Consider the following 24,338-nt stretch of genomic DNA (forward strand, 5'->3'; position numbering starts at 1 on the left):
GTTAAAGAGACAACACTATAATACTCAATACTGTCACCTCCCCACCTGTTAAAGAGACACCACTATAATACTCAATACTGTCACCTCCCCACCTGTTAAAGAGACACCACTATAATACTCAATACTGTCACCTCCCCACCTGTTAAAGAGACAACACTATAATACTGTCACCTCCCCACCTGTTAAAGAGACACCACTATAATACTCAATACTGTCACCTCCCCACCTGTTAAAGAGACAACACTATAATACTGTCACCTCCCCACCTGTTAAAGAGACACCACTATAATATTCAATACTGTCACCTCCCCACCTGTTAAAGAGACAACACTATAATACTCAATACTGTCACCTCCCCACCTGTTAAAGAGACACCACTATAATACTGTCACCTCCCCACCTGTTAAAGAGACACCACTATAATACTCAATACTGTCAACTCCCCACCTGTTAAAGAGACACCACTATAATACTCAATACTGTCACCTCCCCACCTGTTAAAGAGACACCACTATAATACTGTCACCTCCCCACCTGTTAAAGAGACACCACTATAATACTCAATACTGTCACCTCCCCACCTGTTAAAGAGACACCACTATAATACTCAATACTGTCACCTCCCCTCCTGTTAAAGAGACAACACTATAATACTCAATACTGTCACCTCTCCACCTGTTAAAGAGACAACACTATAATACTGTCACCTCCCCACCTGTTAAAGAGACAACACTATAATACTGTCACCTCCACACCTGTTAAAGAGACACCACTATAATACTGTCACCTCCCCACCTGTTAAAGAGACACCACTATAATACTGTCACCTCCCCACCTGTTAAAGAGACACCACTATAATACTCAATACTGTCACCTCCCCACCTGTTAAAGAGACACCACTATAATACTCAATACTGTCACCTCCCCTCCTGTTAAAGAGACACCACTATAATACTCAATACTGCCACCTCCCCACCTGTTAAAGAGACAACACTATAATACTGTCACCTCCCCACCTGTTAAAGAGACAACACTATAATACTCAATACTGTCACCTCCCCACCTGTTAAAGAGACACCACTATAATACTCAATACTGTCATCTCCCCACCTGTTAAAGAGACAACACTATAATACTGTCACCTCCCCACCTGTTAAAGAGACAACACTATAATATTCAATACTGTCACCTCTCCACCTGTTAAAGAGACAACACTATAATACTGTCACCTCCCCACCTGTTAAAGAGACACCACTATAATACTGTCACCTCCCCACCTGTTAAAGAGACAACACTATAATACTCAATACTGTCACCTCCCCACCTGTTAAAGAGACACCACTATAATACTGTCACCTCCCCACCTGTTAAAGAGACACCACTATAATACTGTCACCTCCCCACCTGTTAAAGAGACACCACTATAATACTCAATACTGTCACCTCCCCACCTGTTAAAGAGACACCACTATAATACTCAATACTGTCACCTCCCCACCTGTTAAGGAGACACCACTATAATACTCAATACTGTCACCTCCCCACCTGTTAAAGAGACAACACTATAATACTGTCACCTCCCCACCTGTTAAAGAGACAACACTATAATACTCAATACTGTCACCTCCCCACCTGTTAAAGAGACACCACTATAATACTCAATAATGTCACCTCCCCACCTGTTAAAGAGACACCACTATAATACTCAATACTGTCACCTCCCCACCTGTTAAAGAGACACCACTATAATACTCAATACTGTCACCTCCCCACCTGTTAAAGAGACACCACTATAATACTCAATACTGTCACCTCCCCACCTGTTAAAGAGACAACACTATAATACTGTCACCTCCCCACCTGTTAAAGAGACACCACTATAATACTCAATACTGTCACCTCCCCACCTGTTAAAGAGACACCACTATAATACTGTCACCTCCCCACCTGTTAAAGAGACAACACTATAATACTCAATACTGTCACCTCCCCACCTGTTAAAGAGACACCACTATAATACTCAATACTGTCACCTCCCCACCTGTTAAAGAGACACCACTATAATACTCAATACTGTCACCTCCCCACCTGTTAAAGAGACAACACTATAATACTGTCACCTCCCCACCTGTTAAAGAGACAGCACTATAATACTCAATACTGTCACCTCCCCACCTGTTAAAGAGACACCACTATAATACTGTCACCTCCCCACCTGTTAAAGAGACACCACTATAATACTCAATACTGTCACCTCCCCACCTGTTAAAGAGACAACACTATAATACTGTCACCTCCCCACCTGTTAAAGAGACACCACTATAATATTCAATACTGTCACCTCCCCACCTGTTAAAGAGACAACACTATAATACTCAATACTGTCACCTCCCCACCTGTTAAAGAGACACCACTATAATACTGTCACCTCCCCACCTGTTAAAGAGACACCACTATAATACTCAATACTGTCACCTCCCCACCTGTTAAAGAGACACCACTATAATACTCAATACTGCCACCTCCCCACCTGTTAAAGAGACTCCACTATAATATTCAATACTGTCACCTCCCCACCTGTTAAAGAGACACCACTATAATACTCAATACTGTCACCTCCCCACCTGTGAAAGAGACACCACTATAATACTCAATACTGTCACCTCCCCTCCTGTTAAAGAGACAACACTATAATACTCAATACTGTCACCTCTCCACCTGTTAAAGAGACAACACTATAATACTGTCACCTCTCCACCTGTTAAAGAAACACCACTATAATACTGTCACCTCCCCACCTGTTAAAGAGACAACACTATAATACTGTCACCTCCCCACCTGTTAAAGAGACACCACTATAATACTCAATACTGTCACCTCCCCTCCTGTTAAAGAGACAACACTATAATACTCAATACTGTCACCTCCCCACCTGTTAAAGAGACACCACTATAATACTGTCACCTCCCCACCTGTTAAAGAGACAACACTATAATACTCAATACTGTCACCTCCCCACCTGTTAAAGAGACACCACTATAATACTGTCACCTCCCCACCTGTTAAAGAGACAACACTATAATATTCAATACTGTCACCTCCCCACCTGTTAAAGAGACACCACTATAATACTCAATAATGTCACCTCCCCACCTGTTAAAGAGACACCACTATAATACTCAATACTGTCACCTCCCCACCCGTTAAAGAGACACCACTATAATACTCAATACTGTCACCTCCCCACCTGTTAAAGAGACACCACTATAATACTCAATACTGTCACCTCCCCACCTGTTAAAGAGACAACACTATAATACTGTCACCTCCCCACCTGTTAAAGAGACACCACTATAATACTCAATACTGTCACCTCCCCACCTGTTAAAGAGACACCACTATAATACTGTCACCTCCCCACCTGTTAAAGAGACAACACTATAATACTCAATACTGTCACCTCCCCACCTGTTAAAGAGACACCACTATAATACTCAATACTGTCACCTCCCCACCTGTTAAAGAGACACCACTATAATACTCAATACTGTCACCTCCCCACCTGTTAAAGAGACAACACTATAATACTGTCACCTCCCCACCTGTTAAAGAGACACCACTATAATACTCAATACTGTCACCTCCCCACCTGTTAAAGAGACAACACTATAATACTGTCACCTCCCCACCTGTTAAAGAGACAACACTATAATACTCAATACTGTCACCTCCCCACCTGTTAAAGAGACACCACTATAATACTCAATACTGTCACCTCCCCACCTGTTAAAGAGACACCACTATAATACTGTCACCTCCCCACCTGTTAAAGAGACACCACTATAATACTCAATACTGTCACCTCCCCACCTGTTAAAGAGACAACACTATAATACTGTCACCTCCCCACCTGTTAAAGAGACACCACTATAATATTCAATACTGTCACCTCCCCACCTGTTAAAGAGACAACACTATAATACTCAATACTGTCACCTCCCCACCTGTTAAAGAGACACCACTATAATACTGTCACCTCCCCACCTGTTAAAGAGACACCACTATAATACTCAATACTGTCACCTCCCCACCTGTTAAAGAGACACCACTATAATATTCAATACTGTCACCTCCCCACCTGTTAAAGAGACAACACTATAATACTCAATACTGTCACCTCCCCACCTGTTAAAGAGACACCACTATAATACTGTCACCTCCCCACCTGTTAAAGAGACACCACTATAATACTCAATACTGTCACCTCCCCACCTGTTAAAGAGACAACACTATAATACTCAATACTGTCACCTCCCCACCTGTTAAAGAGACACCACTATAATACTGTCACCTCCCCACCTGTTAAAGAGACACCACTATAATACTCAATACTGTCACCTCCCCACCTGTTAAAGAGACACCACTATAATACTCAATACTGTCACCTCCCCTCCTGTTAAAGAGACAACACTATAATACTCAATACTGTCACCTCTCCACCTGTTAAAGAGACAACACTATAATACTGTCACCTCTCCACCTGTTAAAGAAACACCACTATAATACTGTCACCTCCCCACCTGTTAAAGAGACAACACTATAATACTGTCACCTCCCCACCTGTTAAAGAGACAACACTATAATACTGTCACCTCCCCACCTGTTAAAGAGACACCACTATAATACTGTCACCTCCCCACCTGTTAAAGAGACACCACTATAATACTGTCACCTCCCCACCTGTTAAAGAGACACCACTATAATACTGTCACCTCCCCACCTGTTAAAGAGACACCACTATAATACTCAATACTGTCACCTCCCCACCTGTTAAAGAGACACCACTATAATACTCAATACTGTCACCTCCCCTCCTGTTAAAGAGACAACACTATAATACTCAATACTGTCACCTCCCCACCTGTTAAAGAGACACCACTATAATACTGTCACCTCCCCACCTGTTAAAGAGACAACACTATAATACTCAATACTGTCACCTCCCCACCTGTTAAAGAGACACCACTATAATACTGTCACCTCCCCACCTGTTAAAGAGACAACACTATAATATTCAATACTGTCACCTCCCCACCTGTTAAAGAGACACCACTATAATACTGTCACCTCCCCACCTGTTAAAGAGACACCACTATAATACTCAATACTGTCACCTCCCCACCTGTTAAAGAGACACCACTATAATACTGTCACCTCCCCACCTGTTAAAGAGACACCACTATAATACTGTCACCTCCCCACCTGTTAAAGAGACACCACTATAATACTGTCACCTCCCCACCTGTTAAAGAGACACCACTATAATACTCAATACTGTCACCTCCCCACCTGTTAAAGAGACACCACTATAATACTGTCACCTCCCCACCTGTTAAAGAGACAACACTATAATACTCAATACTGTCACCTCCCCACCTGTTAAAGAGACACCACTATAATACTCAATACTGTCACCTCCCCACCTGTTAAAGAGACACCACTATAATACTGTCACCTCCCCACCTGTTAAAGAGACAACACTATAATACTCAATACTGTCACCTCCCCACCTGTTAAAGAGACACCACTATAATACTGTCACCTCCCCACCTGTTAAAGAGACACCACTATAATACTGTCACCTCCCCACCTGTTAAAGAGACACCACTATAATACTGTCACCTCCCCACCTGTTAAAGAGACACCACTATAATACTCAATACTGTCACCTCCCCACCTGTTAAAGAGACACCACTATAATACTGTCACCTCCCCACCTGTTAAAGAGACACCACTATAATACTGTCACCTCCCCACCTGTTAAAGAGACACCACTATAATACTGTCACCTCCCCACCTGTTAAAGAGACACCACTATAATACTCAATACTGTCACCTCCCCACCTGTTAAAGAGACACCACTATAATACTGTCACCTCCCCACCTGTTAAAGAGACACCACTATAATACTGTCACCTCCCCACCTGTTAAAGAGACACTACTATAATACTGTCACCTCCCCACCTGTTAAAGAGACACCACTATAATACTCAATACTGTCACCTCCCCACCTGTTAAAGAGACAACACTATAATACTGTCACCTCCCCACCTGTTAAAGAGACACCACTATAATACTGTCACCTCCCCACCTGTTAAAGAGACACCACTATAATACTGTCACCTCCCCACCTGTTAAAGAGACACTACTATAATACTGTCACCTCCCCACCTGTTAAAGAGACACCACTATAATACTCAATACTGTCACCTCCCCACCTGTTAAAGAGACACCACTATAATACTGTCACCTCCCCACCTGTTAAAGAGACACCACTATAATACTGTCACCTCCCCACCTGTTAAAGAGACACTACTATAATACTGTCACCTCCCCACCTGTTAAAGAGACACCACTATAATACTCAATACTGTCACCTCCCCACTACCATGTGCCCGCAGCACTCCCCAGTTGACAAATCATGAGGCAAATCAGTCAAAAAAAACATGACTTTGTACTTCATCTTAACGCTTTGCATAAATATTTTTAATTAAACTAAATCAAAAGTGGTGAGGCACTGCCCGACCTAATTGAAAATGCCAGCTGATCACACGTTTGCCGGCAGCTCTGTGCTAAACGTTGGTTAAGTAACGTTCTCTAACTAATGTTCTCTAACTACACATTGTCTAACTGTTCAATGTTGGCTCACCTGCAGGTTCCATCAGGTGTCTGTTTAACGTCACGTTCTTCTGGCACATGCTCAGTAGATCCTCCCCAACGTCTGCAACACAACGTTACACAGATATTGGGATTTGACACAGCATTTATGTAACTTTAAACTTAGAAACATTACAGAGACATTGGGCTTCCAACATTCTAAAACACAACATTGGAAATAGAACAAACATGACAAATAAGATACATTCATTAAGAACAACTTGCTACCAGCTCATCAATACTTGAAATGATTCTGAGCTTGGTTCAGTGAAGCATGGTGACCACCATGTAGAATGGTTTCTGTATCAGAGATGACTGAGCTTGGTTCAGTGAAGCATGGTGACCACCATGTAGAATGGTTTCTGTATCAGAGATGATTCTGAGCTTGGTTCAGTGAAGCATGGTGACCACCATGTAGAATGGTTTCTGTATCAGAGATGATTCTAACCTTGGTTACATTTTACATTACATTTAAGTCATTTAGCAGACGCTCTTATCCAGAGCGACTTACAAATTGGTGCATTCACCTTATGATATCCAGTGGAACAACCACTTTACAATAGTGCATCTAACTCTTTTAAGGGGGAGGGGGGGTTAGGAGGATTACTTTATCCTATCCTAGGTATTCCTTAAAGAGGTGGGGTTTCAGGTGTCTCCGGAAGGTGGTGATTGACTCCGCTGACCTGGCGTCGTGAGGGAGTTTGTTCCACCATTGGGGTGCCAGAGCAGCGAACAGTTTTGACTGGGCTGAGCGGGAACTGTACTTCCTCAGAGGTAGGGAGGCGAGCAGGCCAGAGGTGGATGAACGCAGTGCCCTTGTTTGGGTGTAGGGCCTGATCAGAGCCTGAAGGTACGGAGGTGCCGTTCCCCTCACAGCTCCGTAGGCAAGCACCATGGTCTTGTGGCGGATGCGAGCTTCAACTGGAAGCCAGTGGAGAGAGCGGAGGAGCGGGGTGACGTGAGAGAACTTGGGAAGGTTGAACACCAGACGGGCTGCGGCGTTCTGGATGAGTTGTAGGGGTTTAATGGCACAGGCAGGGAGCCCAGCCAACAGCGAGTTGCAGTAATCCAGACGGGAGATGACAAGTGCCTGGATTAGGACCTGCGCCGCTTCCTGTGTGAGGCAGGGTCGTACTCTGCGAATGTTGTAGAGCATGAACCTACAGGAACGGGTCACCGCCTTGATGTGAGTTGAGAACGACAGGGTGTTGTCCAGGATCACGCCAAGGTTCTTAGCGCTCTGGGAGGAGGACACAATGGAGTTGTCAACCGTGATGGCGAGATCATGGAACGGGCAGTCCTTCCCCGGGAGGAAGAGCAGCTCCGTCTTGCCGAGGTTCAGCTTGAGGTGGTGATCCGTCATCCACACTGATATGTCTGCCAGACATGCAGAGATGCGATTCGCCACCTGGTTATCAGAGGGGGGAAAGGAGAAGATTAATTGTGTGTCGTCTGCATAGCAATGATAGGAGAGGCCATGTGAGGATATGACAGAGCCAAGTGACTTGGTGTATAGCGAGAATAGGAGAGGGCCTAGAACAGAGCCCTGGGGGACACCAGTGGTGAGAGCACGTGGTGCGGAGACAGATTCTCGCCACGCCACCTGGTAGGAGCGACCTGTCAGGTAGGACGCAATCCAAGCGTGGGCCGCGCCGGAGATGCCCAGCTCAGAGAGGGTGGAGAGGAGGATCTGATGGTTCACAGTATCAAAGGCAGCCGATAGGTCTAGAAGGATGAGAGCAGAGGAGAGAGAGTTAGCTTTAGCAGTGCGGAGCGCCTCCGTGACACAGAGAAGAGCAGTCTCAGTTGAATGACTAGTCTTGAAACCTGACTGATTTGGATCAAGAAGGTCATTCTGAGAGAGATAGCAGGAGAGCTGGCCAAGGACGGCACGTTCAAGAGTTTTGGAGAGAAAAGAAAGAAGGGATACTGGTCTGTAGTTGTTGACATCGGAGGGATCGAGTGTAGGTTTTTTCAGAAGGGGTGCAACTCTCGCTCTCTTGAAGACGGAAGGGACGTAGCCAGCGGTCAAGGATGAGTTGATGAGCGAGGTGAGGTAAGGGAGAAGGTCTCCGGAAATGGTCTGGAGAAGAGAGGAGGGGATAGGGTCAAGCGGGAAGGTTGTTGGGCGGCCGGCCGTCACAAGACGCGAGATTTCATCTGGAGAGAGAGGGGAGAAAGAGGTCAAAGCACAGGGTAGGGCAGTGTGAGCAGAACCAGCGGTGTCGTTTGACTTAGCAAACGAGGATCGGATGTCGTCGACCTTCTTTTCAAAATGGTTGACGAAGTCATCCGCAGAGAGGGAGGAGGGGGAGGAGGATTCAGGAGGGAGGAGAAGGTGGCAAAGAGCTTCCTAGGGTTAGAGGCAGATGCTTGGAATTTAGAGTGGTAGAAAGTGGCTTTAGCAGCAGAGACAGAAGAGGAGAATGTAGAGAGGAGGGAGTGAAAGGATGCCAGGTCCGCAGGGAGGCGAGTTTTCCTCCATTTCCGCTCGGCTGCCCGGAGCCCTGTTCTGTGAGCTCGCAGTGAGTCGTCGAGCCACGGAGCAGGAGGGGAGGACCGAGCCGGCCTGGAGGATAGGGGACATAGAGAGTCAAAGGATGCAGAAAGGGAGGAGAGGAGGGTTGAGGAGGCAGAATCAGGAGATAGGTTGGAGAAGGTTTGAGCAGAGGGAAGAGATGATAGGATGGAAGAGGAGAGAGTAGCGGGGGAGAGAGAGCGAAGGTTGGGACGGCGCGATACCATCCGAGTAGGGGCAGTGTGGGAAGTGTTAGATGAGAGGGAAAAGGATACAAGGTAGTGGTCGGAGACTTGGAGGGGAGTTGCAGTGAGATTAGTGGAAGAACAGCATCTAGTAAAGATGAGGTCAAGCGTATTGCCTGCCTTGTGAGTAGGGGGGGAAGGTGAGAGGGTGAGGTCAAAAGAGGAGAGGAGTGGAAAGAAGGAGGCAGAGAGAAATGAGTCAAAGGTAGACGTGGGGAGGTTAAAGTCACCCAGAACTGTGAGAGGTGAGCCATCCTCAGGAAAGGAACTTATCAGGGCGTCAAGCTCATTGATGAACTCTCCAAGGGAACCTGGAGGGCGATAAATGATAAGGATGTTAAGCTTGAAAGGGCTGGTAACTGTGACAGCATGGAATTCAAAGGAGGCGATAGACAGATGGGTCAGGGGAGAAAGAGAGAATGTCCACTTGGGAGAGATGAGGATCCCAGTGCCACCACCCCGCTGACCAGAAGCTCTCGGGGTGTGCGAGAACACGTGGGCAGACGAGGCGAGAGCAGTAGGAGTAGCAGTGTTGTCAGTGGTAATCCATGTTTCCGTCAGTGCCAAGAAGTCGAGGGACTGGAGGGACGCATAGGCTGAGATGAACTCTGCCTTGTTGGCCGCAGATCGGCAGTTCCAGAGGCTGCCGGAGACCTGGAACTCCACGTGGGTCGTGCGCGCTGGAACCACCAGGTTAGAATGGCAGCGGCCACGCGGTGTGAAGCGTTTGTATGGTCTGTGCAGAGAGGAGAGAAGAGGGATAGACAGACACATAGTTGACAGGCTACAGAAGAGGCTACGCTAATGCAAAGGAGATTAGAATGACAAGTGGACTACACGTCTCGAATGTTCAGGAAGTTAAGCTTACGTTGCAAAAATAAAATAAAATCTTATTGACTAAAATGATATAGTACTGCTGGCGGTGAAGTAGGCTGGCTAGCAGTGGCTGCGTTGTTGACTTTGTTTGAACGTGTAGCTGGCTAGGTAACCTCTAACTGGCTAGGTAACCTCGACAATTTCTCAAAACTACACAATTATCTTGGATACAAGGACAACAAAGACAACTATGTAGCTAGCTAACAGTACGCTAATCAAGTCGTTCCGTTGTAATGTAAGTTGTAATGTGAGTTTCTACAGTGCTGCTATTCGGTAGAAGTTGGCTAGCTAGCAGTGTTAGCTAGCAGTGTTGACTAGGTAGGAGACGGCAGCGCAGCGCGGCGGACGAAAATAGCTGGCTAGTTAACCGAATAATTACTCTAACCAACTCTAAGCTACACAATTATCTTAGATACAAAGATAGCAAAGACAACTATGTAGCCAGCTAACACTACACTAATCAAGTCGTTCCATTGTAATGTAATAGTTTCTCCAGTGCTGCTATGCTGCTATTCGGTGGCTAGCTGGCTAGCTAGCAGTATTGACTACGTTACGTTACGTTCGGACGAAAATAGCTGGCTAGCGAACCTCAATAACTACACAATTATCTTTGATACAAAGACGGCTATGTAGCTAGCTAAGATCAAACAAATCAAACCGTTGTACTGTAATGAAAATGAAAATGGTAAAACTACCTGTGGAGCGAAGCGGAATTGCGACTGCACGCTCCAAACCGGAAGTTGTCAGATTGGTTCAGTGAAGCATGGTGACCACCATGTAGAATGGTTTCTGTATCAGAGATGATTCTGACCTTGGTTCAGTGAAGCATGGTGACCACCATGTAGAATGGTTTCTGTATCAGAGATGATTCTGACCTTGGTTCAGTGAAGCATGGTGACCACCATGTAGAATGGTTTCTGTATCAGAGATGATTCTGAGCTTGGTTCAGTGAAGCATGGTGACTACCATGTAGAATGGTTTCTGTATCAGAGATGATAGAGCTTGGTTCAGTGAAGCATGGTGACCACCATGTAGAATGGTTTCTGTATCAGAGATGATTCTGAGCTTGGTTCAGTGAAGCATGGTGACCACCATGTAGAATGGTTTCTGTATCAGAGATGATTCTGAGCTTGGTTCAGTGAAGCATGGTGACCACCATGTAGAATGGATTCTGTATCAGAGATGATAGAACTTGGTTCAGTGAAGCATGGTGACTACCATGTAGAATGGTTTCTGGTTCAGTGAAGCATGGTGACCACCATGTAGAATGGTTTCTGTATCAGAGATGATTGAACTTGGTTCAGTGAAGCATGGTGACTACCATGTAGAATGGATTCTGTATCAGAGATGATTCTGAGCTTGGTTCAGTGAAGCATGGTGACCACCATGTAGAATGGATTCTGTATCAGAGATGATTCTAACCTTGGTTCAGTGAAGCATGGTGACCACCATGTAGAATGGATTCTGTATCAGAGATGATTCTAACCTTGGTTCAGTGAAGCATGGTGACCACCATGTAGAATGGTTTCTGTATCAGAGATGATAGACCTTGGTTCAGTGAAGCATGGTGACCACCATGTAGAATGGTTTCTGTATCAGAGATGATTCTAACCTTGGTTCAGTGAAGCATGGTGACCACCATGTAGAATGGTTTCTGTATCAGAGATGATAGACCTTGGTTCAGTGAAGCATGGTGACCACCATGTAGAATGGTTTCTGTATCAGAGATGATTGGCAGTAGTACTATTACTCACCCTGACTTTAGTAGTAAATTGAATTTTCATTCCCTGAATAGATTCAGAAGAACAGTCTATTTAATATGATGCTTCCTGGTCTACGCAGACAGACAGACAGACAGACAGACAGACAGGCAGACAGACAGGCAGACAGGCAGGCAGGCAGACAGGCAGGCAGAGTAGCTTGGAATTATCTTGCCCTTTGAAATGTTCTTTCCCTCTCCAGAAGAGCACTTTAATACAAGTGCAACAATTATCACTTTAAAGGTCAAATGCAGCCATTTTTATCTGAATATCAAATCATTTCTGGGTAACATTTAAGTACCTTACTGTGATTGGTTTCAATTATAAAGTTTATTTTTTAAAAACGAGACAAAAATTGCTTCTTAGAAAACTGCAATTTCTCAAGCAATAATTTAGCTAAGACTGTCTGGGTGGTCTGAGTTGGGAGGGGAAAACTAGGACTGTCTGGGTGGTCTGAGTTGGGAGGGGAAAACTAGGACTGTCTGGGTGGTCTGAGTTGGGAGGGGAAAACTAGGACTCTCTGGGTGGTCTGAGTTGGGAGGGGAAAACTAGCTGTTAAAGGGAGAGAGGTTTGGAACACTAGGACTGTCTGGGTGGTCTGAGTTGGGAGGGGAACACTAGGTGTTAAAGGGAGAGAGGTATGGATCACTAGGACTGTCTGGGTGGTCTGAGTTGGGAGGGGAACACTAGGTGTTAAAGGGAGAGAGGTATGGATCACTAGGACTGTCTGGGTGGTCTGAGTTGGGAGGGGAACACTAGGTGTTAAAGGGAGAGAGGTATGGATCACTAGGACTGTCTGGGTGGTCTGAGTTGGAGGTATTGTATGTAGATTGCTGAGGATGTTTTTGTATTTAATACATTTTAGAGAAAGTCTGTAACGTAACAAAATGTGGAAAAAGTCGAACATTACTACTTTCCAAAGGCACTGTGTATAAGACCCAGGAAAACCACAAAGTGGGCTGCACTGGGCCTTTACAGAAGAAACACCGACCTGCACTCAGTTCATTAAGCTGAAAGAACTGACGTGATACTGGCAGGAGCAGTATGCTTTTCCCCTTTCAACACATCACTCCCACACACCTGCAACAAGCACGAATCAGATGGGAGAGTGGCTTTTCCTCACGTTGAATGTCTTGATTGCACTATATAATAGTAAGAGGTAGTAATAGAGGGGTTTGAAACTGCCAAGGTGTTGAGGACCGGTTCTGTCTGTGCTGCCTCCTCTCAACACAGTTGTAACTGTGAAATCTGTGTAGTGAAGCGATAGTTGATTAAACACTCCTATGTGTGTGTTTTAATGGTCTCTGGTGGTCTTTATAAACTATACTATAGTGTAACATGTTGGTCTTTATGAAATCATACAGCGATGACTGGTAGAAACACACAGCACCATTCCAGTCAGATTATTATCCTGGTCAACATTATCTACAGATGTGTGTTTAGAGGCATGTTAAATCACTATCCTGGTCACCATAATCTACAGATGTGGGTTTAGTTAAATCATTATCCTGGTCACCATAATCTACAGATGTGTGTTTAGAGGGATGTTAAATCATTATCCTGGTCACCATAATCTACAGATGTGGGTTTAGAGGCATGTTAAATCATTATCCTGGTCACCATAATCTACAGATGTGGGTTTAGAGGCATGTTAAATCACTATCCTGGTCACCATAATCTACAGATGTGGGTTTAGTTAAATCATTATCCTGGTCACCATAATCTACAGATGTGTGTTTAGAGGCATGTTAAATCACTATCCTGGTCACCATAATCTACAGATGTGTGTTTAGAGGCATGTTAAATCACTATCCTGGTCACCATAATCTACAGATGTGGGTTTAGAGGGATGTTAAATCACTATCCTGGTCACCATAATCTACAGATGTGGGTTTAGAGGCATGTTAAATCATTATCCTGGTCACCATAATCTACAGATGTGTGTTTAGAGGGATGTTAAATCATTATCCTGGTCACCATAATCTACAGATGTGGGTTTAGAGACATGTTAAATCACTATCCTGGTCACCATAATCTACAGATGTGGGTTTAGAGGCATGTTAAATCACTATCCTGGTCACCATAATCTACAGATGTGGGTTTAGTTAAATCATTATCCTGGTCACCATAATCTACAGATGTGTGTTTAGAGGCATGTTAAATCATTATCCTGGTCACCATAATCTACAGATGTGTGTTTAGAGGCATGTTAAATCATTATCCTGGTCACCATAATCTACAGATGTGGGTTTAGTTAAATCATTATCCTGGTCACCATAATCTACAGATGTGTGTTTAGAGGCATGTTAAATCATTATCCTGGTCACCATAATCTACAGATGTGGGTTTAGAGGCATGTTAAATCATTATCCTGGTCACCATAATCTACAGATGTGGGTTTAGAGGCATGTTAAATCATTATCCTGGTCACCATAATCTACAGATGTGGGTTTAGAGGCATGTTAAATCATTATCCTGGTCACCATAATCTACAGATGTGTGTTTAGAGGCATGTTAAATCATTATCCTGGTCACCATAATCTACAGATGTGGGTTTAGAGGCATGTTAAATCATTATCCTGGTCACCATAATCTACAGATGTGTGTTTAGAGGCATGTTAAATCATTATCCTGGTCACCATAATCTACAGATGTGGGTTTAGAGGCATGTTAAATCATTATCCTGGTCACCATAATCTACAGATGTGTGTTTAGAGGCATGTTAAATCATTATCCTGGTCACCATAATCTACAGATGTGTGTTTAGAGGCACGTTAAATCATTATCCTGGTCACCATAATCTACAGATGTGTGTTTAGAGGCATGTTAAATCATTATCCTGGTCACCATAATCTACAGATGTGTGTTTAGAGGCATGTTAAATCATTATCCTGGTCACCATAATCTACAGATGTGTGTTTAGAGGCATGTTAAATCACTATCCTGGTCACCATAATCTACAGATGTGGGTTTAGAGGGATGTTAAATCACCATAATCTACAGATGTGGGTTTAGTTAAATCATTATCCTGGTCACCATTATCTACAGATGTGTGTTTAGAGGGATGTTAAATCATTATCCTGGTCACCATAATCTACAGATGTGTGTTTAGAGGCATGTTAAATCATTATCCTGGTCACCATAATCTACAGATGTGTGTTTAGAGGCATGTTAAATCATTATCCTGGTCACCATAATCTACAGATGTGTGTTTAGAGGCATGTTAAATCACTATCCTGGTCACCATAATCTACAGATGTGGGTTTAGAGGCATGTTAAATCACTATCCTGGTCACCATAATCTACTGAACCATCCTTTTAAGAGGTTTGAATGAATCTTTTCTGAATGTGATTAGCTGCTAGTCACTACATTTAATCCATCTGTTCCTTTCATTGTCGGAGCTATACATTTAAACATAATGTGTGATATTACCTGGATAAGATTAATGTGACTGTATATTCTGAGCCAGTTTGTTGGTAGGGTCAGGGTTCCTGTAACTAGGAGTGTGAACATTTAAACCTTAAAACGTTTAAAAAAAAAAAATCCCTAACAGAAAAACGATGTTTAAAAATCTAAATTAAATGTGCACAGTGCACCCGTCACAAAACTACCACTAACAGGTCCAGATCATCATGACGGGAAACAATCTAATTAAACAAATACCTAACGTAACAACGCTGTCACGTTAGTAGGAGAAACTATTTAGCACAGATATAAAGCGCTCCGCACGTCCTCGTCGTTAAGTTGGAGAAATGGCAGAGAAAGGCAAGCGACAGCAGCGAACAGCCTGCTCTGTCTTGAGTCAGAACATTAACTAGTCTGCTGCTGCGCTTTTACCTGACCCAACGTTACAATGTAGTGATTGGTGCTTTGAAAACAGGCTGAAGTACGGACTGACTGCTGGGAACATGTCTACAACTTCATCAGCAAGCTGTTACACTATCCTACATAAAAGTGACGAGCTACATGCTGTTTATCAGTGCAGTGGCCAACATCCTTAGCTAACTAGCTAACATTACATCTGTGTTTATCAGAGCACAACATCCTTAGTTAGCTAACATTACATCTCTGTGTTTATCAGAGCCCAACATCCTTAGCTAACTAGCTAACATTACATCTCTGTGTTTATCAGAGCCCAACATCCTTAGCTAGCTAACATTACATCTCTGTGTTTATCAGAGCCCAACATCCTTAGCTAACTAGCTAACATTACATCTCTGTGTTTATCAGAGCCCAACATCCTTAGCTAGCTAACATTACATCTGTGTTTATCAGAGCACAACATCCTTAGCTAGCTAGCTAACATTACATCTCTGTGTTTATCAGAGCCCAACATCCTTAGCTAGCTAGCATTACATCTCTGTGTTTATCAGAGCCCAACATCCTTAGCTAGCTAACCTTACATCTCTGTGTTTATCAGAGCCCAACATCCTTAGTTAGCTAACCTTGCATCTCTGTGTTTATCAGAGCCCAACATCCTTAGTTAGCTAACCTTGCATCTCTGTGTTTATCAGTGCCCAACATCCTTAGTTAGCTAACCTTACATCTGTGTTTATCAGAGCCCAACATCCTTAGCTAGCTAACATTACATCTCTGTGTTTATCAGAGCCCAACATCCTTAGTTAGCTAACATTACATCTGTGTTTATCAGAGCACAACATCCTTAGCTAGCTAGCTAACATTACATCTCTGTGTTTATCAGAGCCCAACATCCTTAGCTAGCTAGCATTACATCTCTGTGTTTATCAGAGCCCAACATCCTTAGTTAGATAACATTACATCTCTGTGTTTATCAGAGCCCAACATCCTTAGCTAACTAGCTAACATTACATCTGTGTTTATCAGAGCCCAACATCCTTAGTTAGCTAACATTACATCTCTGTGTTTATCAGAGCCCAACATCCTTAGTTAGCTAACCTTACATCTCTGTGTTTATCAGTGCCCAACATCCTTAGTTAGCTAACCTATGAGTGAGTGAGTACGTGTGTGTGCCATTACTATGATTGAGAGGAATCGCAGCAGCTTTATTATGAGAAGGTGTAATGGGCCTGCAACAGCAGCCATGCATAAAATTGCTAAATTGAGAAATACGGTACAATTATTTCAAAAGGTAAGATTTCTTATCACATCATGCCAAGGGATTATTCAAAAGTGAGATTTTCTGCCTAGGATAGTACTCTTCAGACTGGGCCAGAATATCTGGACAAGGAGAGCTACGAGGTGAGCAACAAGATGCTCTCAATTCAAGTTACATTGCTGTCTGTTGAATTGGACCAGGGGCCTCATTTATAAACAGCGCAGGGCTGGAACAGAAGCCTGCAACCCCTGTAGCTCTACAGGACCATACGTTGGAGACATGATGAATACGTGGGGACGTGCCGAATACGTAGGGGACATGATGAATACGTGGGGGACGTGACGACTACGCGGGGGACGTGACGACTACGCGGGGGACGTGACGACTACGCGGGGGACGTGATGCATACGTGGGGGACGTGACGACTACGCGGGGACGTGACGACTACGCGGGGGACGTGACGACTACGCGGGGGACGTGATGCATACGTGGGGGACGTGACGACTACGCGGGGGACGTGACGACTACGCGGGGGACATGACGACTACGTGGGGGACATGATGAATACGTGGGGGACGTGACGACTACGTGGGGGACGTGATGACTACGTGGGGGACGTGATGCATATGTGGGGGACGTGATGAATACGTGGGGGACGTGACGACTACGCGGGGGACGTGATGAATACGTGGGGGACGTGATGAATACGTGGGGGACGTGACGACTACGTGGGGGACGTGATGCATACGTGGGGGACGTGATGAATACGTGGGGGACGTGACGACTACGTGGGGGACGTGATGAATACGCGGGGGACGTGACGACTACGCGGGGGACGTGATGCATACGTGGGGGACGTGATGAATACGTGGGGGACGTGATGACTACGTGGGGGACGTGACGACTACGTGGGGGACGTGATGAATACGTGGGGGACGTGATGACCAAGTGGGGGACGTGATGAATACGTGGGGGGGACATGATGACTACGTAGGGGAATCACTTTTAGAATAAGGCTGTAACGTAACAAAATGTGGAAAAAGTCAAGGGGTCTGAACACTTTCCTAAGGCGCTGTAGATGTAAAACATTGTTGAATTCAAACGTTCTGCTGACAGGTCCACAACAATTTGACAGAACCCCGGTTTACCTGATGGTACCTTACCTGTACAGTACACTGTTTTGGCCACCGTTGCCATGACTATGCTGGTCAGCCCAGTCCCTGCCCCCAACTCCAAGACGGTGGCTCCTCTGAATGTAGTTGGCTGAGACAGGATTAAATCAGCCAATAGGAAGGCACCACGCCAGACCTAGTAAAGGAGCCATACAGATCCTTCAGAACGTATTCACACACCAGGACTTTTACCACATTGTGTTTGTTGTGTTACAGCCTGAATTTTAAATGGTTTACATTTAGATTTTATTGTCACTGGCCCGACACACAATACCACATAATGTCAAAGTGGAATTATGTTTAGAATTTTTTTTAAACAAAAAATTATAATATGAAAAGCTGAAATGTCTTGAGTCAATAAGTATTCAACCCCGTTGTTGTGGAAACGCCTAAATAAGTTCAGGAGTAAAAATGTGCTTAACAAGTCACATAATAAGTTGCATGGGCTCCCTCTGTGTGTAATAATAGTGGTTAACATGATTTCTGACCCCCTCATCTCTGTACCCCACATATACAATTATGATTAAGTTCCTGAGTCGAGAAGTGAATTACAAGCACAGAATCAACTATAAAGACCAGGGAGCTTTTCCAATGCCTCGTTAAGAAGGGCTCCTATTGGTCGACATTGAATATCCCGTTCAGCATGGTGAAGTTATTAATTACACTTTGGATGGTGTATCAATACACCCAGTCACTACAAAGATACAGGCGTCCTTCCTAACTCAGTTGCCGGAGAGGAAGGAAACCACTCAGGGATTTCACCATGAGGCCAATGGTGACTTTAAAACAGTTACAGAGTTTAATGGCTGTGACAGGAGAAAACTGAGGATGGATCAACAATATTGTAGTTCCTCCACAATACTAATCTAAATGACAGATTGAAAAGAAGGAAGCCTGAACAGAATAAAAATATTCCAAAGATACATCCTGTTTGCAACGCAGCCCTAAAGATGTGGCAAAGAAATGAACTTTTTGTCCTGAATACAAAGTGTTATGTTTGGGGCAAATTCAATACATTACTGACCACTCTCCATATATGCAAACATAGTGGTGGAAGCATCATGTTATGGGTATGCTTGTAATAATTAAGGGCCGGGGAGTTTTTCAGGATTAAAAAAAAAACGAAATGGAGCTAAGCACAGGCAAAATCCTAGAGGAAAACCTGGTTCAGTCTGCTTTCTACCAGACATGAATTCATTAGATGAATTCAGACATGAGATGAATTCCCCTTTCAGCTGGACAGTAACCTAAAACACAAGGCCAAATCTAGACTGGAGTTGCTTACCAAGAAGACAGTGAATGTTCCGGAGTGGGCGAGTTACAGTTTTGACCTAAATCCACTTGAAAATCTATGGCAAGACCTGAAAATGGTTGTCTAGCAATGATCAACATCTAATTTGACAGAGCGTAAAAAAATGTTTTAAGAATAATGAGGAAATGTTGAACATCTAGGTGTGAATAGTTATGTAAATGAGTTATTTCTCAACATCTTTTCCAATAAATTTGCAAAAATTTCTAAAAACATGTTTTCACTTTGTTATTATGGGGTATTGTGTCTTGATGGGTGAGAAAATAAATCAATTGAATCCATTTTGAATTCAAGCTGTCACACGACTTATTCCACATGTTGTTAAGGGGTATGAATACTTTCTGAAGGCTCTGTACATTATATATGAGAGGAAGGAAAAATAAGGTAGCATGACAGCGAGAGAGGGAGCGGGGGTGAGCGAGAGGGACAAAGAGAGAGAGAGAGAGAGGGAGAGACAGAGAGAGAGAAAGACAAAGAGAGAGAGAGAGAGAGAGAGAGAGAGAGAGAGAGAGAGAGAGAGAGAGAGAGTGAGTGAGTGAGTGAGTGAGTGAGAAAGACAGAGTGAGAGAGAGAGAGAGACAGAGTGAGTGAGTGAGTGAGTGAGTGAGTGAGTGAGAGAGACAGAGTGAGAGAGAGAGAGAGAGCGACACTCACCTGTTTGCCAACATCTTCTAAAGGCGTGGCCATAGTGTGTTCTGTTAAAGACATGTTGAATTTAAACAGTTAAACACAAACACAGTTATAACACACACACAAACACAGCCATAACACACACACAAACAGTCATAACACACAAACACAGCCATAACACACACACAAACAGTCATAACACACATAAACACAGTCATAACACACACACAAACACACACAGTCATAACACACACACAACCACAGTCATAACACACACACAACCACAGTCATAACACACACACAACCACAGTCATAACACACACAACCACAGTCATAACACACACAAACACAGCCATAACACACACACAAACAGTCATAACACACAAACACAGCCATAACACACACACAAACAGTCATAACACACATAAACACAGTCATAACACACACACAAACACACACAGTCATAACACACACACAACCACAGTCATAACACACACACAACCACAGTCATAACACACAACCACAGTCATAACACACACAAACACAGTCATAACACACACAAACAGTCATAACACACACACAAACACAGTCATAACACACACAAACACAGTCATCACACACACAAACACAGTTATAACCCACATAAACAGTTATAACCCACATAAACAGTTATAACCCACATAAACAGTTATAACCCACATAAACAGTTATAACCCACATAAACAGTTATAACCCACATAAACAGTTATAACCCACATAAACACAGTTACAACACATACTTCTGCCTCTCAGACCTTCACTCAGCTCGTCAGGAAATACATTGGACTAAAAACGAAATAAGTGACCAGGGTCAGTGGTAGAAACCAGTCCTGTTCCCTTCTCACCTATCCTGATGACGTCTCTAGGACACTTATCTTCCTCTTCCTCCTCTTCCTCTCTTCTTGCCTGGCTGAGGATGATGGGGTAGACCATGTCTCTGTCCCTCTCAGGGAGTGTTTGTCTGGGCCTGGATGACATGTACAATAGTTATGTCTCTATCTCAGACTCTGTCTGGACAGGTATAACATGTACAATAGTTAGTCTGGAACAGGTATAACATGTACAATAGTTAGTCTGGAACAGGCACAACATGAACAATAGTTAGTCTGGAACAGGTATAACATGTACAATAGTTAGTCATGTCCCTATCTCAGACTCTGTCTGGACAGGTATAACATGTACAATAGTTAGTCTGGAACAGGTATAACATGTACAATAGTTAGTCTGGAACAGGGATAACATGTACAATAGTTAGTCTGGAACAGGGATAACATGTACAATAGTTAGTCTGGAACAGGGACAACATGTACAATAGTTAGTCTGGAACAGGGATAACATGTACAATAGTTAGTCTGGAACAGGGATAACATGTACAATAGTTAGTCTGGAACAGGGACAACATGTACAATAGTTAGTCTGGAACAGGGATAACATGAACAATAGTTAGTCTGGAACAGGGACAACATGTACAATAGTTAGTCTGGAACAGGGACAACATGTACAATAGTTAGTCTGGAACAGGGATAACATGTACAATAGTTAGTCTGGAACAGGGACAACATGTACAATAGTTAGTCTGGAACAGGGACAACATGTACAATAGTTAGTCTGGAACAGGGACAACATGTACAATAGTTAGTCTGGAACAGGGATAACATGTACAATAGTTAGTCTGGAACAGGGATAACATGTACAATAGTTAGTCTGGAACAGGGACAACATGTACAATAGTTAGTCTGGAACAGGGATAACATGTACAATAGTTAGTCTGGAACAGGGATAACATGTACAATAGTTAGTCTGGAACAGGGATAACATGTACAATAGTTAGTCTGGAACAGGGACAACATGTACAATAGTTAGTCTGGAACAGGGATAACATGTACAATAGTTAGTCTGGAACAGGTATAACATGTACAATAGTTAGTCTGGAACAGGGACAACATGTACAATAGTTAGTCTGGAACAGGGATAACATGTACAATAGTTAGTCTGGAACAGGGACAACATGTACAATAGTTAGTCTGGAACAGGGACAACATGTACAATAGTTAGTCTGGAACAGGGATGGGAAACTTTGATGGGGTGGGGCCACAAAAAAGTGGTGGAGAGAAGATTTAGCTATTTTTATTTTATAACTAATTTGCAGCAATTCTACACATTCTGCTATAGGGTAGAGAGATGTGTGCTGTTTTAAAGCTAATTTGCAGCAATTCTACACATTCTGCTATAGGGTAGAGAGATGTGTGCTGTTTTAAAGCTAATTTGCAGCAATTCTACACATTCTGCTATAGGGTAGAGAGATGTGTGTGCCGTTTTTAATATGATATCTGAGTGACTAACAAAATCAATGCGGGCCCCTCGGTCGGCAATTCGACCAAGTTTACATAGCTGGCCGCTAGACTAACTTACCAATATAAAAAAAAAAAGGTACAAAATAATGCTGAGAGAGATAATTGAGTGACTGTCAGTGGCTGACATAAAAAGAGAAACACTGCTGATGCACAACCACATTTCTAAATTGGACATTAGTGTATCTCCCATTCTATTGATCCTCTGGCCTTAAAACATTTACCGTACAACAATCAAATGAAGGCAATAAAAAACAAAGGGAAGGTTTGACTGTAATAGCTGATGTGGAGGTGAGATGTAACTGACCTGCGTGGTACCTCTAAATCTCCATCTTCATCCAGGGGTGGTTCTACCTCTCCGTCCTCCCCTCTGTCCTCCTCTCCGTCCTCCCCTCTGTCCACTCCTCCGTCCTCCCCTCTGTCCACTCCTCCGTCCTCCCCTCTGTCCACTCCTCCGTCTGCCCCTGCGTCAGCCACAGTCTCACTCCCCCTAGCATCTCCTCTTCCACTCTCCTCCTGGGTGTCGCGGTCTAACTCTTCCCCGAGGTCACAGGTGTGCTGCTTCGCTCCGTCCCACAGGATTCTGAACCGGGAGATGAACACTAGACACACAGGCTGCGTTTAGACAGGCACCCCAATTCTGATCTTCTTTTCACTCATTGGTATTTTGACCAATCAGATCAGCTCTGAAACAGATCTGACGTGAAAAGATCTGATGTGATTGGTCAAAAGAACAATTATTGGGGAAAAAATACCAGAATTGGGCTGCCTGTGTAAACACAGCAATAGAGGGTTGGGACAGTTCCATTGACATTCAGGAGAGCCCTACATTGAAACTAAATGATAACATTTTGTGTCATTTTACACACACACACACACACACACACACACACACACACACACACACACACACACACACACACACACACACACACACACACACACACACACACACACACACACACACACCCACCCTCCAGTACCTGGTTGTCCTACGCTGTTAAGGCGTGCCATGAGGTGGCGAGAGTTGGGCAGCAACAGGTGAACGTCAGACAGCACCGTGTCATAATGGAAGGTGATCTGGTCCATGGCTCACCCTGCATGTCATCTACCTGCCTGCAGCACACCTGGGGAACACACACACGTCAGACACACCGTGTTGCAAGCACAAACTGACACACAGGCGCATATATACATTTGTCGCAATCACACAGGTCACACACACACACACACACACAGGTCACACACACAGGTCACACACACAATCACACACACACAATCACACAGGTCACACACACACACAAGCACACAGGTCACACACACACACAAGCACACAGGTCACACACACACACTTTTAAGAGCTTAAACTACCAAATGGGCTGTATTTCACCTGTCTAACAGAAATACAGCCTGTCCCTGTTATCTGTTAGACAGGTGAAACACAGCCCTGCTATCTGTTAGACAGGTGAAATACAGCCCTGCTATCTGTTAGACAGGTGAAATACAGCCCTGCTATCTGTTAGACAGGTGAAATACAGCCCTGCTATCTGTTAGACAGGTGAAATACAGCCCTGCTATCTGTTAGACAGGTGAAATACAGCCCTGCTATCTGTTAGACAGGTGAAATACAGCCCTGCTATCTG

General features: G+C 43.9%; 2 protein-coding genes across 2 annotated transcripts in view; both read right to left on the minus strand.

Annotated features, from left to right (window-relative positions):
• Positions 1 to 24,316, minus strand: part of LOC139569783 (methyltransferase-like protein 22) — a 35,374-nt gene extending 11,058 nt beyond the window's left edge. Inside the window, exons 1-6 of the mRNA XM_071391148.1 lie at positions 23,679 to 24,316; positions 23,003 to 23,297; positions 21,190 to 21,311; positions 20,330 to 20,370; positions 18,358 to 18,502; positions 6,710 to 6,781 (exon numbers count right to left, since the gene is read on the minus strand). Of these exons, the coding sequence (XP_071247249.1) occupies positions 6,710 to 6,781; positions 18,358 to 18,502; positions 20,330 to 20,370; positions 21,190 to 21,311; positions 23,003 to 23,297; positions 23,679 to 23,784 (781 nt within the window). The 5' untranslated portion in view covers positions 23,785 to 24,316. The remainder of the gene's footprint in view (positions 1 to 6,709; positions 6,782 to 18,357; positions 18,503 to 20,329; positions 20,371 to 21,189; positions 21,312 to 23,002; positions 23,298 to 23,678) is intronic.
• The window catches only part of abat (4-aminobutyrate aminotransferase), a 136,716-nt gene that overhangs the window by 101,456 nt on the left and 10,922 nt on the right, over positions 1 to 24,338 (minus strand). The window lies entirely within an intron of this gene.

Source organism: Salvelinus alpinus, chromosome 1 (assembly GCF_045679555.1).
Source record: "Salvelinus alpinus chromosome 1, SLU_Salpinus.1, whole genome shotgun sequence".
Classification (NCBI taxonomy): domain Eukaryota; kingdom Metazoa; phylum Chordata; class Actinopteri; order Salmoniformes; family Salmonidae; genus Salvelinus; species Salvelinus alpinus.